The sequence below is a fragment of the Exophiala viscosa genome (assembly GCF_022695815.1).
Source record: "Exophiala viscosa unplaced genomic scaffold EDD37scaffold_1, whole genome shotgun sequence".
Lineage (NCBI taxonomy): Eukaryota > Fungi > Ascomycota > Eurotiomycetes > Chaetothyriales > Herpotrichiellaceae > Exophiala > Exophiala viscosa.
This window is the reverse complement of record NW_026944353.1, coordinates 343,923-358,236: the sequence shown is the minus strand read 5'-3', so window position 1 is coordinate 358,236 and position 14,314 is coordinate 343,923. Positions and strand designations below refer to the sequence as shown.

Genomic DNA, 14,314 nt, shown 5'->3' with positions numbered 1-14,314 from the left:
TCATAACACGATTTTAGGATGAGGGAGCGGATATAGCGTTCACAATGACTGGAAGACGTGATGGACTTTTTGCCCTAGTATGCTCATCATTTATCAAGCATGTGACCCGCTTTCAGGTATCAATGCAAGTCATCAGTCTCATTAGTTCCACTGGTCTTGGGCGATTGTCTTCGCCAGTTCAAGGTTCTGCGAGTAGTCGATACTCACATCGACCAGCGACACGCCTTCATGTGCGAGAGCCTCCTTGATGACACTCTCGACTTGCGATGAGTCCGAGATCCTGAAACCTTTGGCACCAAAGCTCTCAGCAAACTTGACAAAGTCGACCCCTCCCAGCTTGACACCACTTGATCTGTTGTACTTCATGATCTCCTGGAATTCAACCATGTTGTATGCCTGGTCATTCCAGATGAAGTGTGTAATGTTGCAGCCTTGCTGTACGGCAGTGGACATTTCTTGAGAAGAGAACATGAATCCACCATCACCACTTACGGAGATGACCTTTTGCGAGCAGGGTGGGTCCTGGACCAGAGAGGCAGCTATCGCCCAAGGTAGACCGACCCCCAAAGTTTGCTGACCATCGGAGCAGAGAAGTCGGCGAGGCTCATAAGCGAAAAAGTACCTGCGTAGAGCAGTTAACGTTAGTCCTGCATTACCCGGCAATAGCTGTTTTGGCATCGAAATTGTGGACAACCGTCGCGCAAACTCACCTCATGAAGTATCTATTCCATGTTAGTATAATCTCTCGAATCAAATTACAGAGAAGCCAGGAACGTACATGTAGACCGATCCGACATCGACGCACACTGTTGTGTCCTTTGACACAAGCCCCTGAAGCACCGTGATGAAATGTAGTGGATGAATAAGACCCGAGGATCGTTTGACATCAGGTAACTTTTGCCATGAGAGGTACTCGTCGTGGAGACTCTTACACTGTTCCGATATGGATGATTCAGGAATGTGCTGGAGGTTCTGGGTAAGGTATTTCAAATTCTCCGCAATTGAGCCCACCAGCTCATGCAGAGGACGGTAATGTGCTCCATAGTCCGCAGGTGAGACATCAATGTGTATAATACGACCATCACCCTTGGGATTCCAGGCATTTGGATCGTACTCAACAGGATCATAGCCCACGGACAGCACAAGGTCGGACTTGGTCAGCAGTCTATCACCCACTTGGTTCCTGAAGATGCCTACCCTTCCGTAGAAGTTTTGCACCAATTCTTTGCTGACAGCTCCTGCAGCCTGGAATGTCTCGACTGTGGGGAGAGGAAATTTGGAGAGTAGAGTGCGGACCGCTTCGACAACCCTGGGACTACTGGCTCTGAGTCCCAGAAACAGGACCGGAAGCTTTGCGTTTTGGATCAACTTGATGACCTCGTCCAAGCGCGAGGTTGGAGCCGTTCCGTAGGTGGGAGGTCGGAAGGCTTCACTCTTGAAAGGCAGAATTGAGGTCTTGCCTTTCGAAACGTCGATAGGTATTGAGACGACGGATGCGCCTCTGGGTGAAGAGGAAGCTGTTCGGAAGGCGTTCAAAATGACCTCGGCGGCTTGGTCTTCGACGTCTATTGAGACTGCAGTCTTTGCTGTTGGTCCGAGAATGTCGAGAGCTCTCATACTCTGATGAGTTCTGTGCAATGCCATTGCTCGTGGGACGCTGCCGATAAGGGCAACAACAGGGTCGCATTCCGTATTGGCGGTGACCAGTCCTAAGCCCGCTGTCAGTCTCCAACTGAAGTCCTATCGTGGTCCGAATACCTGTTGCTAGGTTTGAAGCGCCTGGACCGCTCGTGGCTATGCACACTCCAGGCGTGCCGGTGATACGGCCCACTGCAGCAGCCATGAAAGCTGCATTCTGCTCGTGTCGGGCAACAACGAGCTTGATCTCGCTGTGATCTTGTAGGCAGTCGAAGATTGCGTCTATCTAATGCCCAACGTCAATGATGAAGCATCACCAAAGGCCCTCCACTCCAGAGGCTTACCTTTGCTCCTGGCACGCCAAAGACGTAGCGGACCCCAGCATTGTACAAGCTGTTCACGATGACTTGGGCGACAGTGTCTTCGGCCATTATGGTCTTCTTCCTGTCAGAATCTGTAGAATGTGAGAATGATCATCGTGGAGACATTGTTGTTAGAACAATGAATGGTCTTTTCCGATTCCTTCAAGGAGAGAATACCTTATGAAGTGCATCCGGATGACGTAATCATGAACACATCCGAAGGTAGCCGGCACTCACCGTCATTCATACCGGACCGTCAAGCCATCGAACACTTCAATCTTTGTCAGTCTGTTTGTCGCCTTTGAGTAGTTCAGAGATTGTTCAAAGGAACAACATCTCATCCGCTTGGAGACTCGCCAAAAGACAGCTTTGTAGCAGCAAACGACACTGCCGGAACACCTCTCCACGAAGCTACCACAAAGATGGCCGTTAACGAGCTGTACCAGTACAGCCTCGTGAACGCCCTAATGAGCGGCGTCTCCGAGTCCGGCATCACCGCCAAACAACTGATCGAAAAGGGAAACATCGGCCTAGGCACATTCGTCAAAATGCAAGGAGAACTGCTCCTCCTCGACGGCAAGGTCTACCAACTCCTAGCCGGAGGCAAGATCAGAATAGCAGACGATACCGACCAGATCCCATACGCTGTCTGTACCCGTTTCAAACCTCAGAGTACCGAGACCCTCACTCTCGAGAACAAAGACTCAGTCGATACCGTCCTGGAGAAATTCAATGACCACGCCAGCAACTTGTTCATGGCATACCGCATTGAAGGACGTTTTCGCTATCTCAAGTGCCGTACCGTCAAGGGTCAAGAATACGACGGCCAACCACTCTCGGAGCTGGGAAAGAAGCAATTCGTTGCAGAGTATGACAACATCGAAGGAACTATCGTCGGATTTCGCTCGCCCTCTGCATGGCAAGGCTTCTTCGTGGCAGGCGAACACATGCATTTCATCGATAAAGATCTGAAGGTTGGGGGCCATGTTCTGGACATTGCGGACGGCGAAGTCTCGATGGGAGTGGCGACTATCCACCAGATACACTTTGAGTTGCCGACGAGCGAGAAGTTCAATTCAGCGAAGATGTCCACGGATGATGTTGGGCTGAAGTCGGTCGAAGGTTGATCAGGGCTTGACCAAGCGCGACCGAGACACGTTTGGCATTCCTATTCTGCGTCGATGAGTCTGGTACAAATGCAGGACGTGTTCCAGGACCGCTTTACAATGTCACCGTGGCGTGCTTGTGCTCGATGCGGTTTCTCAATCTTTGTCGCCCACAAAACAATTTTCAATTCTCCCTTTGTCTTGCATCTACAACGCCTCCTAGTCGAGACAGAGTCCTCCGTTCGTCCCAACGCAGACGACATGGGTATGTCCTCCTCAAGGTCAAGACTGTCCATTTTACTGATGCTACAATGAAGCTACACCGTCACCATCGCAGAGAATCGCCGAGTTGTCCCCCTGGCCGCTATGGGGGTTCCTCAACCCTCAGCGATGGTTGCCAGAGGGCTTCCCCCAAGTCCCCATCGTTGTTGAGGACATCGACCAGCCCGATATCTACGGGATCTACGCGCGTCTTTCCTGTCGATGCGATATCGACAAATCGGTCGATGATGCGGTTGAAGACTCCCGAGACCCAGCCTTGGAGCGACAACAGAGGGGCAGGGTGTATGACCCATGGGGCGACTCAGAGTATGTGGCACTCCCTTCTCATCAGCGACGTCGTACGACTTGCTACGGACAGACTCCTTACGCTTCAAGTAGATCAACATCGTCGAACGAGCCGACCGACCCCTATGAGCTGAGCGTAGAGTACTGGCATCGTATGGGGATGCAGGCGGAGCTCGACATCGTCAAGGAGCAGCTGGAGCGCACCCAGGCGTCATTGAAGACCCTGCAGGATCAAATGGTATTGAGAGAACTGCAAGAGGGATATCTTGAGAACGTCATACAGCTCTCCAGCCTAGAACTCGAGCAGAAGATCAGAGCTGAGTTGGTGCCGCAACTCAAGGCTGAGATCAAGGCCGAGCTTGAGGAAGAGCGAAGACCCGAGCCTGAGGAAGAGGAAAGACGGAGAAGAGCTCAAATCAGCATGTACATCTAGCGACAAGGAAAGGCACGCGCAGAGCTCATCCACGAGTGCGGAGAGGCCAACGAGCAGAACCAGTACAGCGTCCTGAAGAGGCGTTGCTAAACATCCCACAACCACTCTTCCCTCTTGACATCCCCAAAAACGTCCTTGATCGCACTCTTAGCCTGCTCGATACACTCCCTTTCATCCTTCTTCCAAGTCTCAAACCGTCCCAGTTTGCGCCCATCAACAATCCGATCTGCACCCGTGAGTATCGCGCTCGCGAAACAAATGCAGTTGATCCCACGTTCCTCTGCTCCCGTGTGCGTCTCATCCGAAAGTCTCGAAACGACGCGCACGCACCGCTCAAACACGGCGAACAAATTCAGCCGCGCGATTGGCAGGCCATTACCAGCAGCATTGCCATCTGAATCAGTGCATCCATTGAACATGCTCTGGGCTGTCTCGGCTAACCTCAGCAGACGCTCTCCCGGGCTCAGACTCGCGATTTTGAGGGCTTTCGACGCAGTTGAGTTACTCCGTCCTTTCACCGCCGTTTGCGACGACGCAGCGCTTGCGCCCGCAGCCCCGCATGCCGAACCGCAGCAGATATCTTCCCACAGGTCCTCAGCGACATGGTAGTCGCGCTGCTTGACCTGAAACAACAAACAATTCGTGGCTGACTCCGCGCCATTCTTCTCTCCAACACCCAATCCAGCAGCCCGTCTCGCAGCATGCGCAGGGACAGCCATGCACCAACTATCCCGGCCGTTCCTATTCTGGTTGCGGTTGTGCCCACCCTTCTTGTTGAATTTGAGTCGCGCACCAACATACCTGCTCCAACACGCGCGGAAGCTGTTTTTCGGTTGTGTCCCACCGGGGAAGAAGACCGAGCTGAACTGTTCGGACAAAGCGTCAAGAATGGGAATACTCTCCTCCAGTCCTCCAAGGCGGCGCAGGACATTGTACGAATGCAGCACTGCACCAACATAGTGTCTGTAACTCAGCAGACGGATGCCGTAGTAGTGACACAGATCAAGCATCTCCAAAATGTGACTCCCGCACACCCACGGAGCTTGAAAATACATGTCCCAGCACTTGTGACGTGTGTACGACTGCAGGTCCGCTTCCAGGTTCGCGAGATGGTATGCCAATGTCTGCGTGCAACGGCAGGGGAAACATGTCTTGTCGCTGATTAGTCTGGTGACGTGTGATGCTGCTGTCTGTGCGAGGCGTAACGCGGTCAGACGGCATAGAGACACCGAGTTGGCACACTCCAAGGATTGGATGTACGCTTTGTAACCGCTGGTCAAAAAATGGAGGCCTTGGACTGCCGACCACGATTGGCTTTTCTCGTCGGTGCGAGTTACGAAGTATCCCAGGTCCGCGTAGACAGGGGTACTGGTTCGGACGATGTTCGGCGGCGTGGTTGGGCTGCTGACAAGGTGCACAATATTGTCGACCACGGCCTCGACGAATTGGGGTCTTGCCGCGCCGTTGTCGTTTGCGGCTGGTTGGATGTACTCTGCTGTTTTCTGAAGACACCCGGCGCAAGAAGGGATGATGAGTTTCGCGTGGCCTTCGCGATAGTGCAGGAGAGATTGTTGCATTGTTTGCAGATCGCTTAGAAGGATGTGGTCGGTATTCCCACCAGCAGTCTCAGAGCCCGCCCGAGAACAGATGACTTGGTGCAGTCTCGAAAGATCGAGCTGCTCGTCATGCTCCAGCAGCTCTATCCCGACTTGTCGTACTATGGAGAAGGCCACGCTCGTGGTGAAAGCGGCTACCGTGAACGAGAGCTGCCCTTTGGCGGCTAAGTGCCAGCAGTGGTTGGCCGAGGAGAATATGTCTTGCAGACGCTGCACTGGTTATGACATGGACATGGATAAAGTGAAACCTGACGTACCTGTACGGCTGCTGTTACCTCGAGGAATGTACCGAGTTCGTCGTCAGCGAAGTGAGGTTCAGTCTCGTTGCACGTTGGCGGGATTGCATCGGTGCATTCTGGACAGGAAGCGAGTGCAGCATCTTCGGCAATTACTTCTTCATCGTCATTGTCTTCTATGTGCTCTGCGTTTAGGCTAACGTATCGATTCGCAGCGCCATGTGCGAGCTGTGCCCGTCGCTTCTTCCGGTCTTTTGCAGCATGATCATTCCGCTTACAGCAAGCACACAGGTCGCTGTAGATTTCGGCAAGACTAACATCGAAATGTCAGGCAGTCCGCATCGGGCGTGGTAATGGGTCATACCTTGTAGTGAAATGCTCATGATTGATTGTGTCTGTATCAACAGGAGCTCCATCGGTCTCGGCACGAAAGTATTTGCTCAGTCGCTTTCGAGCAGAAATAGTCTCACGGAAGTAGAAATGCACTGTATCTGGCAAAGACCGTATGTTCTGAGAGGCGAGACTGGCAAGGTATTGAAGTTCCTTGATTGGGAGACTTTTGGCCCGCCGAACGGGCGATGGGTTGTACTCCGACAACCATGCAACCAGCGCACGACTACCTTTCTTGTATCTAACATACGCATCTAGAATGTCCGGTGGAAGGCCGCTGTAGGTGATCTTGTGGGAGGGATTGAGCAGCATCTTGCAGGATTTGCTGGTATTGGGAGACTACCAAGGGGAAACGGAGGTCTTGCAGGAGGAGATCTGTTATAGCAAGCAGAAAAGGCAAGAGCTTTGTAGTATCTGACGCTGAAAGAGCCAAGGTAGAACTTGCCTGAAGGTCAAAGAAATGAGGACAGCGTCTTTATAAGACCACATGCCAGAGTGAAGGGATACTGTGGAAGAGCATTCCCTCATTGGCATTGGAAATGAGGACAAGGGCCAGATGACCCACCAAGGATGTTCGATGGGATAGAATGCTGCCAGTGGTTGATCGCACGCCATCATTGGAAGGTTTGCTTTACAAAGACGGCATATGAACTTCATCTTGACACATTTGTAGCGATGATTGGTGAGGATGAAGGAGTCAACAAAGTGAGGACCTTAAGCAACACAGTGAGTGACATTGAAGGAAGTCCATGTCATGTTGGAAAGACGCCATATTATGTCATTCGGCGAACCTTCCTCACGAGGTACGTCTACACGTGACTCATGTCCACAGCAGCATCATGATCACGTGCATTGTTTTGTAAACATCCATGGATTGACCATGACGAAGGCAATAGCAAAATCATAGTCATATTGTCATAGTAAAGTACATATGGCTGTACCAGCCGAAAATCATTCCCTCATAATCATTGTCATCATCGCCTTGTTGCTTCCAGCGAAAGTAATCCTTCATGTCCATCCGTCCTTGAAACCTCGTCCCTCGAATTCCTCGTTTCCGTCATCAGTCCCTCTGCCTGCCTTGCTATGCGCTTTCCTTCTCGTCGATGATCTGCTCGTAGCAACGTGAAGGCAACTTCCTGTTGCGACCACTCGTCGGCAGAGAGGACTGTCTGACCTTGACAAGATCCTCAAGAGACTTGGTGTGCCTGTGTCGAGGCTTCTGAGGCTTCGCTTGAAACAGCGAGAACTTCCTACCCGGCAACGAGGACTTCCTCGCCGGAGCGTTCTCATACTCGTGCATAGCCCGGCTACGCAACTCGCCAATGTCGAGCTCTGCGACGTTCTTTTCCTCAATCAGGGGATCCAAGCCGTCCTCCACAATGACGGAGGGACGACGGTCCAGCGGGCAGCGGCCGTGGTCGGTTGATACTGAGCCAATTGAGAAAAGCCTCGAGAGTTTTGACGGTGCCGAAAATTGAGCTCGAAGGTCGTCTTCTTGGATGTACATCGACCAGAGGATGTTGCTATTCTGTCTGGCCCAGTCGCTGGTCTTGCGGCGTGGAGTGATGCCTAATTCGGTTGCTATAGAGCATCGCCCGCTCGATCGAGGTGCGACGAACCATTTCCAAACCCTGCCTACTAGCACAGTCAAGCCAACGATGACTACTGCTGATAGGATGATCAAGATGACGATAATTCCTGTTAGAGCATCTGGTGGGAGGTCGCGAACATGATACCAATGTGATGATTTGGCTGGGGCAGTCTTGTGGAGCAAGGAGTCGATGAATGGTAGTGGTGCCATATTGAACACAGCAGACAACTATGGTGAGTGATAAAACAAGTCGTGTGAATGAATGGACAACCCAGCCCACCACTGATCAGCCTTATTTGAGAGACAAGGTGGACACTGAGAAAGGTATGATATGGCAAGGTGACCAGCGGACTCGGGAATTAAATAACCATTCTGGAACCCATGTGAAGATGCAGCACAGAAGGTTTCGTGGAGGCTGGAGAGCTTCCAGCCCTACTTGGTCCGTGCTGAACGCTCCGTGCACATTCCAGAAACTCGGGCTTGCTGGTGGCAGGGAGTATTTTTGTGCTCCCAAGGACCTTGTCCAACCTCATTAACATGAGATCTGGAACTTCCCATGGTCAAAGCAACCCAAGTCCATCTGACCACGGGTCATGCGAACTTGGAAGAACCGATTGAATGGATTGTTCCTTGCAGAAGGATTTGAAATAGTCCCACTTTCAGCCGTGGTATGGCACGTGCGCCGCGCCTTTAGCAGCAATGCGCAGCGCTCTTGGGTGGTTTCAACGTCAAATAGCTTACTACTGGGAAGTTTCAGCCTGGCCGTCGCAGCAGGGGGTGGTCTAGAAGGCTGTCAATCGTGACATCGCCATTCGATCGCCTGAGCGCAAGATACTGAAGATCGACAGTGTTAATCGATGATATAGGAGTGGGTGCCTGGGGAAGCGCGATAGCGGGAACTTCCACAATTCCTTGTCTGGTGCTGCTGATAGAGTGCTTCATTGTATTATTAGGGTCATACGCAACGTATTGCCGCGGGTCATACTGCCGGGTGGCATGCATTCTACGATATGTCTGCGCCTTTGTCGCATAGTCTTGGTTCGTTGTGGGCTGTGGTGGTGGAAAGTATGGAGGCGGAGGATCGAGGTATTCTGGAGGTAGAGCAACGGCAATCTCTACGCTCATATTCTTATCTTGGTCATGTGGTTGTATCTTTGGCTTGGGTGCGATAGCCTTGGGCGGCCAAGGGGTATGGACTGCCCGTGCAGGTCGGCGGTTGTATGTCTGCGACGTATTGGGGTAGATGGTGCCGCTAGTATCGACCCAGAGCTTTGGTCGCGAGGTGGGAGCGGGCGACGTTGTCCGTGGCCGAGGATTTCCTGGCAAGTGTGTGTTGAACATTTGAGCAGACATTTCTTCACTGCTTCGTCCTGGCCCATAGCCTACTGGAGCGGTCTCCCAGTATACTGTCCGTGGCCGAGGTGCGGGCGTAGCTGACAATTGCATATTGGATCGAGACTGTCGAAGCTTCGTCCGCATGTGATTGAAGAAATCATGTCCCGAACTCATCCTGAATAGTAGTGTGGTCCTCTTGATGATTAGACAAACAGTCCCAGCCTGCGGCAGGAGACTTATAACACAAATTCAATATAGGTGTGAAATTTGCGACCAAGTGTTAGCTAAAATGCGAATACAGATATAGTAATCGGGGCGAACCTAACAACACCGGAGCCTCACTGTGATGGGGTATATGCACTATATTAGCACTTCTTCAAAGAACAGTGGGCAACCATAGATTGCCTATAGCATTGTCAGCGGCGAAGCAAACACCGTGACATACCCTTGGCATAGAACTAAGGTGAAGGAGGCCGTAGCATCACAGACCAACAGAGGTCCCGCCTAGAGAAGACTCGTAGTAAAGAACAGCGGCAACCGAGAGGGCAACGATAACGACGGGCAGTACCGCTGCGGCCGGGTCGGTGATCGACCAAAGCAGTAACAAATGTGGTTGTATTCTGGTGTAAGATCAAATGCAGTCAGGACGGGATGGAAGGGGCGAATTTGGCTCCTGCTTTAGTTGTTGCCATATTTGAAGATGGTGAGCGGTCCAAAGCATATGAAGGAATCCACCAGTTGGCTGTGCAAGGCCACTTTCGTTACAGCAGGACATATATGTTATCCCTTTGTATGCTCTGGCATCGTGTCGACCGGTGTGGGAGGCGTTGAATACCTACAAAAATTCAATGTTGCTGTGGTGAGAGCTCTTCGTATACGAACGTGGCCGCTCAATCTGATCGATTTGCTTGAGAATACAACAGCCGTCTATGAGGCAGCTTGACGTGGAGGAGGATGACTTTCAGGCCCGAACGAGCTAGGACTTTTAGTGAGGTGAGGCGGCTATGCAAGCTCGGAATCGGTCACCACAGTCATGAACTATGGTGAGTAGGGTATCTTAGCGATGTTAGTCTTTGGGGTCCAAAAGGCCCGCTCAACATCGTAGATTGGGGTCGGTTCAGAATCGTTGCAATTTTTGGCGAGTTCGGCACGGTCATGCTGCTCATGCACTCCATGTCAGGCATCGCATGATGTTGCCTTGATGATTTATCATACTGTGCTTTTCTGCACTCGCCAAAACCTGCAAAAGGATGATTCAGAATCATGAGGGAAGAATGCTGCAGATTCGTCAAGCATGCTTTTGGAAGCCTCAGCAATGGTCGCGTGTTCAGCACACAACACACATGGTAATCGTTGGGAGTTTTCCTCTGAACCTGCTAATCCAGAAGCACCGTGAGAGGAATTTAAACGAGGCTTGCCCCCAAACGGTGGTATCGTTGCTGGTATGGTTGCGCTCGTAGGCATTACCACAGGTACAATAATGACTGCTTGACCTCGGTACGACTTGCTCCTTGCGATCTCGGTCGTGAGAAAGCCGAAGAGAACTCAGATTTGGGGGCCGTCCTGCTTGAGGCATGCAGGCGCGTGATAATACTCACAATGAGCGAGGTTGGGAGAAGGAGACGGGTTTTTCGCACGCGGAAAGACACGCGAACCCGTGCACTGCTCAGATTAAGGTCCAGGTCACATCATCACCGACTTTTGGGAAGAGAGTTTGCGAGGTGGGAGGACGCCATGAAGTGACATGTTTCAGGCGCCAGAAGCGGCAAGGATCACGGGGTCAAGATATCAGGATGCAAGAAGGACAAAAGTCAGCCACGAAAGAGGTGCCATGCGAGGTGGCTTGGGCGGGAGGAAAGGCAAAAGGAAAAGCGGCCAACGCCCGGGAGCTTGGGGTCTTGGGGTCTCGTAAACTTGACTCTTTAATTTCCACTGACTGGTGACAGAAGCAACTCCGCTGCCCGCTCCTTTCGCGTTTGTTTCTCCTGAACTTTTAGGCGCTTGTGTACACCACCGAGAGGGCGAAGCTCGCAAATCTACGAAGCGAATCATACAGATGTACAAAGGAAGAGAAAAAGATGGCACAGCAGATCCGGTAAAAGAATAGGGTATTACACACGCGATGCTAGCTACTGTGTCGCCCAGCCAGCATGTCCTATCCGTAGATGTCCCCCAAAATGTATGCAAGAAATATTCCCTCCAAACATGCCCATGTGACACTGCATTTGCCCAGATTTGTCCATTTTCTGTTTGGGTAATCACAAAAAACAAACTTATTCGACCCCGACATCCCCAGATATGCTTGTCGTGAACCCGGGAGAACTTGTTGCGAAAGCGGCCATGTGAATCGTGACAAATGATCAAACGCGGAATGAAAAAGGCGTTTATGCGATGACAACAGCAACAGCGGCGGCGAGACCGGCAAGAGCGAAAGAGCCAGCGTTGACATTGGCAGCACCAGTGTAGGTGGCAACGGCAGCGGAGCTGTGCGAATCGTTAGCGGACCATTTGATAGAATCGGCAGACTGGAAAATCCTTACCTTGTGTATGATGACCAGGCGGCAACGCTGGTGCTGCTGGCAGACACGGCAGCAACTGGGGTGCTGGCGGCGGTGGAAGTGGCCCAGGTCGAGGTCGAGGTGACTGAGACAGGGGAGACAGGAGTGCTGCTCTCAGAGGTGCTGTACGTGTAATAACACCAGTCAGCTGGGGCTCCAGAAGTCCAGGCAGAAGAGAAGGAGCTGAGATCAGAGGCTGGAAGAAGAGAGAACCACGCCGGAGCAGTGGTGGCAGTGTATGTTGGGCAAAGAGAAGTGGTAGTGGAATCCAGAGGAGAGACTGACCTGGTGCTGGAGGCGCTGGCGCTGGACCAGTCACTCCACGATCCGTCCGAGGTCGCAGTTGAGGCGGGAGAAACGGGGACGCTGCTGGTCGACGAAGCCCAGTCGCTCCATGAGCCGTCCGAGGTCACAGTGGTCTCGGGAGAGACAGGGACGCTGCTGGTGGTGGTGGTGCTGGCGCTGGACCAGTCTCCCCAGGTCTCGGTAGAGTCTCCGTCAACGGTCGCAGTCTTGTAGGGGCAGTTGGTGACGGTGGCGCCGCATGAGGTGACGGTGACATCGACGGTGGCCGTGTCAGTGTAGGTGGTGGCAGACGCAACAGCAGCGAGGCCGGCGAAGATGGCGATGGAGGTACGCATTTTGGTGTGTGGTGGGTATTTGTCGACTGTTGGGCTTTACCGGAGTTGCAAAAGATAAATATCTTTGAAAAGGCGAAGAGGTTGGTTATTAACGAACGTGGTTGGAGCTGAATTCGAAAGAGTGGACGACCGAGGTCAAGGCTTTGTAAGATACTAAAGTCACAGCTTGAGTGTACAAGAGAAGAAGCTCAAGGCTTTGGGCACTTTGAGGTTCTTGTACTGCTCCCGGGTGGCTTTGGGAGATTAGGCTGTGGACGAAGCCTGTTGATGGGCCCCGACGTGGAGCTAGAGTGGGCGGACATGTCTCGACAAGGTGCATCTTGATGGCTGTGCTTGGGGAGATTGCACTTTGGCCGTCGAGCGCGACTGAACATAGCAAAGACAGGGGTTGATAGGAGACGCCGCTGGAGCTCCAAGGCTGTCGACACTCGGTCAAGCTCAAATTAAGGCTGCGGCAGGCTTGAGTGGGCTGACAGACTTGCGCAGGTACCGGGTGCTTTTGAGCCAGTCAGAGGCTGTTACAGGTGCCACTGGTGGCCACATGGACAGCTTAAAATCTTGCTGACGGCTGGTTTTAGTTAGGGGGTTAGTAGCGCGATCGACGCGAAAGGTGATTCTTGGGGTGTCACCATTCACAGGCGCCTGGGCAACGGGGGTGCGAAGTGTGGATAGAAAGTAAGCAATAAAAAGGAGAGTCACGAGAGAGTGGACAAAAAGACTTCGTCTTTACCATAACAAGCTCTTCGCGTGATAGAGCGGGGTCCTTTTTCTGGAGTCTTGTCTCCTTTTCCCCAGGTGATCTTGAATTGGTAGTAATTGAACCTCGTATGCGATAGCCGAATATACATGGTATGGTCTTAGCAACGGTTCGACCTGGCGAGCTGCGTTCATCAAATGCTCGTATATGTGAAGGTGATTCCAAGACCTTTCTGAAGATCAATCAGATCAAGGTTACGCCGATTCAGATGAGAAGGAAGTTGGAGAGTTTCAAGTTCGATCAGATGGAGCGAATCCATCATTCAGGGGTTGGTTGGAGTTTTTTCCCATTGGGTATAACGACACCATTTTGGCAGATCCTTCAGAGCTGATCCCCAGTTAAACAGCTCACAGCTCACAGCTTTTACTCCGTATTATCCGGTCCATCAGGTGTTGCGTATGCCTCTGAACCACAGTTATTCTTGTCTCATCGATATGTGGCTACCATACCGCAGCTCACTATAGCATTGCATTGCGGCCTTCTGAATGTTGAGACCTCATGTTGCTTTCTTGCAGACTTCATCCAAGTTCACCATCACGTATTGCTGATTGACGCCGCTCTCAAACCGATGCATGTCGAGCCCACCAGCGATCAATGGCTGGAGCAGCGCATAACATGTGCCCATTTCTTCATCTGTTCTGACCTTTGATGTTTTGTTCTGGCGTACGGAGTACTCACCTCTATGTACCCTCTTTGGTGACCCGCTTGTGGTACCTAGACACGCAAGCCCAATAATGAATGCTCCTCTTCAACGTGATGTGCCAGGAGGGAATTTGCCAGACGTCAACGGTCAAGATGAGGAGCGTACCCCTGGTGACGTTGCGCTGAATGAACGTCGCATTCGAGGACCGTGCTATCTGTGAAGGTAAGTCAGCATGTCAAGCACACGTCTCCCACGGCAAGAAAATCGAGTTTTTCCTGTCACAACAGCCGTATGACATGTCGCCGTTGTCAGTCTCCTGTCCGTGGCAGAGGTCATGTTGCGCGATCACCGAGTCAACAATCTTTAAGAGCAAATATATCAACGGTCTTTGAATTGATAAGGCTATTTTTGAAGCTGGATTGTCGCGTTGTATACAATGTG

At 51.9% G+C, this 14,314-nt stretch overlaps 7 protein-coding genes across 7 annotated transcripts; 2 read left to right on the top strand and 5 right to left on the bottom strand.

The window, feature by feature from the left end:
* Positions 1-141: 141 nt before the first annotated feature.
* Positions 142-2,069, bottom strand: EDD37DRAFT_603402 (thiamine diphosphate-binding protein; the record flags this gene model as incomplete). The annotated part of the gene is made up of 5 exons (XM_062814646.1): positions 142-622; positions 711-722; positions 779-1,709; positions 1,759-1,924; positions 1,983-2,069. The coding sequence occupies 5 exons, from the start codon at positions 2,067-2,069 to the stop codon at positions 142-144; spliced, it is 1,677 nt and encodes a 558-aa protein (XP_062674358.1).
* Positions 1,932-3,305, top strand: EDD37DRAFT_9363 (alpha-acetolactate decarboxylase). The gene has a single exon (XM_062820375.1). The coding sequence runs from the start codon at positions 2,423-2,425 to the stop codon at positions 3,125-3,127; it is 705 nt and encodes a 234-aa protein (XP_062674357.1). The 5' UTR covers positions 1,932-2,422; the 3' UTR covers positions 3,128-3,305.
* On the top strand, positions 3,085-4,149 carry EDD37DRAFT_9474 (uncharacterized protein). Its single transcript, XM_062820379.1, has 2 exons — positions 3,085-3,371; positions 3,424-4,149. The coding sequence occupies exons 1-2, from the start codon at positions 3,182-3,184 to the stop codon at positions 4,104-4,106; spliced, it is 873 nt and encodes a 290-aa protein (XP_062674356.1). The 5' UTR covers positions 3,085-3,181; the 3' UTR covers positions 4,107-4,149.
* Positions 3,984-6,789, bottom strand: EDD37DRAFT_9385 (uncharacterized protein). Its single transcript, XM_062820376.1, has 3 exons — positions 6,323-6,789; positions 5,980-6,271; positions 3,984-5,932 (listed from the first exon to the last, which is right to left on the bottom strand). The coding sequence occupies exons 1-3, from the start codon at positions 6,658-6,660 to the stop codon at positions 4,193-4,195; spliced, it is 2,370 nt and encodes a 789-aa protein (XP_062674355.1). The 5' UTR covers positions 6,661-6,789; the 3' UTR covers positions 3,984-4,192.
* A 449-nt stretch (positions 6,790-7,238) lies between these two features.
* On the bottom strand, positions 7,239-8,359 carry EDD37DRAFT_614484 (uncharacterized protein). Its single transcript, XM_062815540.1, has one exon. It carries the CDS (start codon positions 8,147-8,149, stop codon positions 7,430-7,432), a length of 720 nt encoding a protein of 239 aa, XP_062674354.1. The 5' UTR covers positions 8,150-8,359; the 3' UTR covers positions 7,239-7,429.
* Positions 8,360-8,692: 333 nt separating this feature from the next.
* On the bottom strand, positions 8,693-9,448 carry EDD37DRAFT_644263 (uncharacterized protein; the record flags this gene model as incomplete). The annotated part of the gene is made up of 1 exon (XM_062817482.1): positions 8,693-9,448. One exon carries the CDS (start codon positions 9,446-9,448, stop codon positions 8,693-8,695), a length of 756 nt encoding a protein of 251 aa, XP_062674353.1.
* A 2,210-nt stretch (positions 9,449-11,658) lies between these two features.
* Positions 11,659-12,473, bottom strand: EDD37DRAFT_603397 (uncharacterized protein; the record flags this gene model as incomplete). Its single annotated transcript, XM_062814645.1, has 2 exons — positions 11,659-11,758; positions 11,815-12,473. 2 exons carry the CDS (start codon positions 12,471-12,473, stop codon positions 11,659-11,661), a joined length of 759 nt encoding a protein of 252 aa, XP_062674352.1.
* Between the last annotated feature and the right edge of the window lie 1,841 nt (positions 12,474-14,314).

Bases quoted from the DNA above. Each gene is read 5' to 3' on its own strand.
- EDD37DRAFT_9363 (XM_062820375.1), top strand. From the start codon at position 2,423: ATGGCCGTTAACGAGCTGTACCAGTACAGCCTCGTGAACGCCCTAATG.
- EDD37DRAFT_9474 (XM_062820379.1), top strand. From the start codon at position 3,182: ATGAGTCTGGTACAAATGCAGGACGTGTTCCAGGACCGCTTTACAATG. The intron at 3,372-3,423 runs GTATGTCCTCCT...GCTACAATGAAG, and splicing joins TCCCAACGCAGACGACATGG to CTACACCGTCACCATCGCAG.
- EDD37DRAFT_9385 (XM_062820376.1), bottom strand. From the start codon at position 6,660: ATGCTGCTCAATCCCTCCCACAAGATCACCTACAGCGGCCTTCCACCG. The intron at 6,272-6,322 runs GTATGACCCATT...TTTCGATGTTAG, and splicing joins CATGAGCATTTCACTACAAG to TCTTGCCGAAATCTACAGCG. The intron at 5,933-5,979 runs GTACGTCAGGTT...TAACCAGTGCAG, and splicing joins AGGTAACAGCAGCCGTACAG to CGTCTGCAAGACATATTCTC.
- EDD37DRAFT_614484 (XM_062815540.1), bottom strand. From the start codon at position 8,149: ATGGCACCACTACCATTCATCGACTCCTTGCTCCACAAGACTGCCCCA.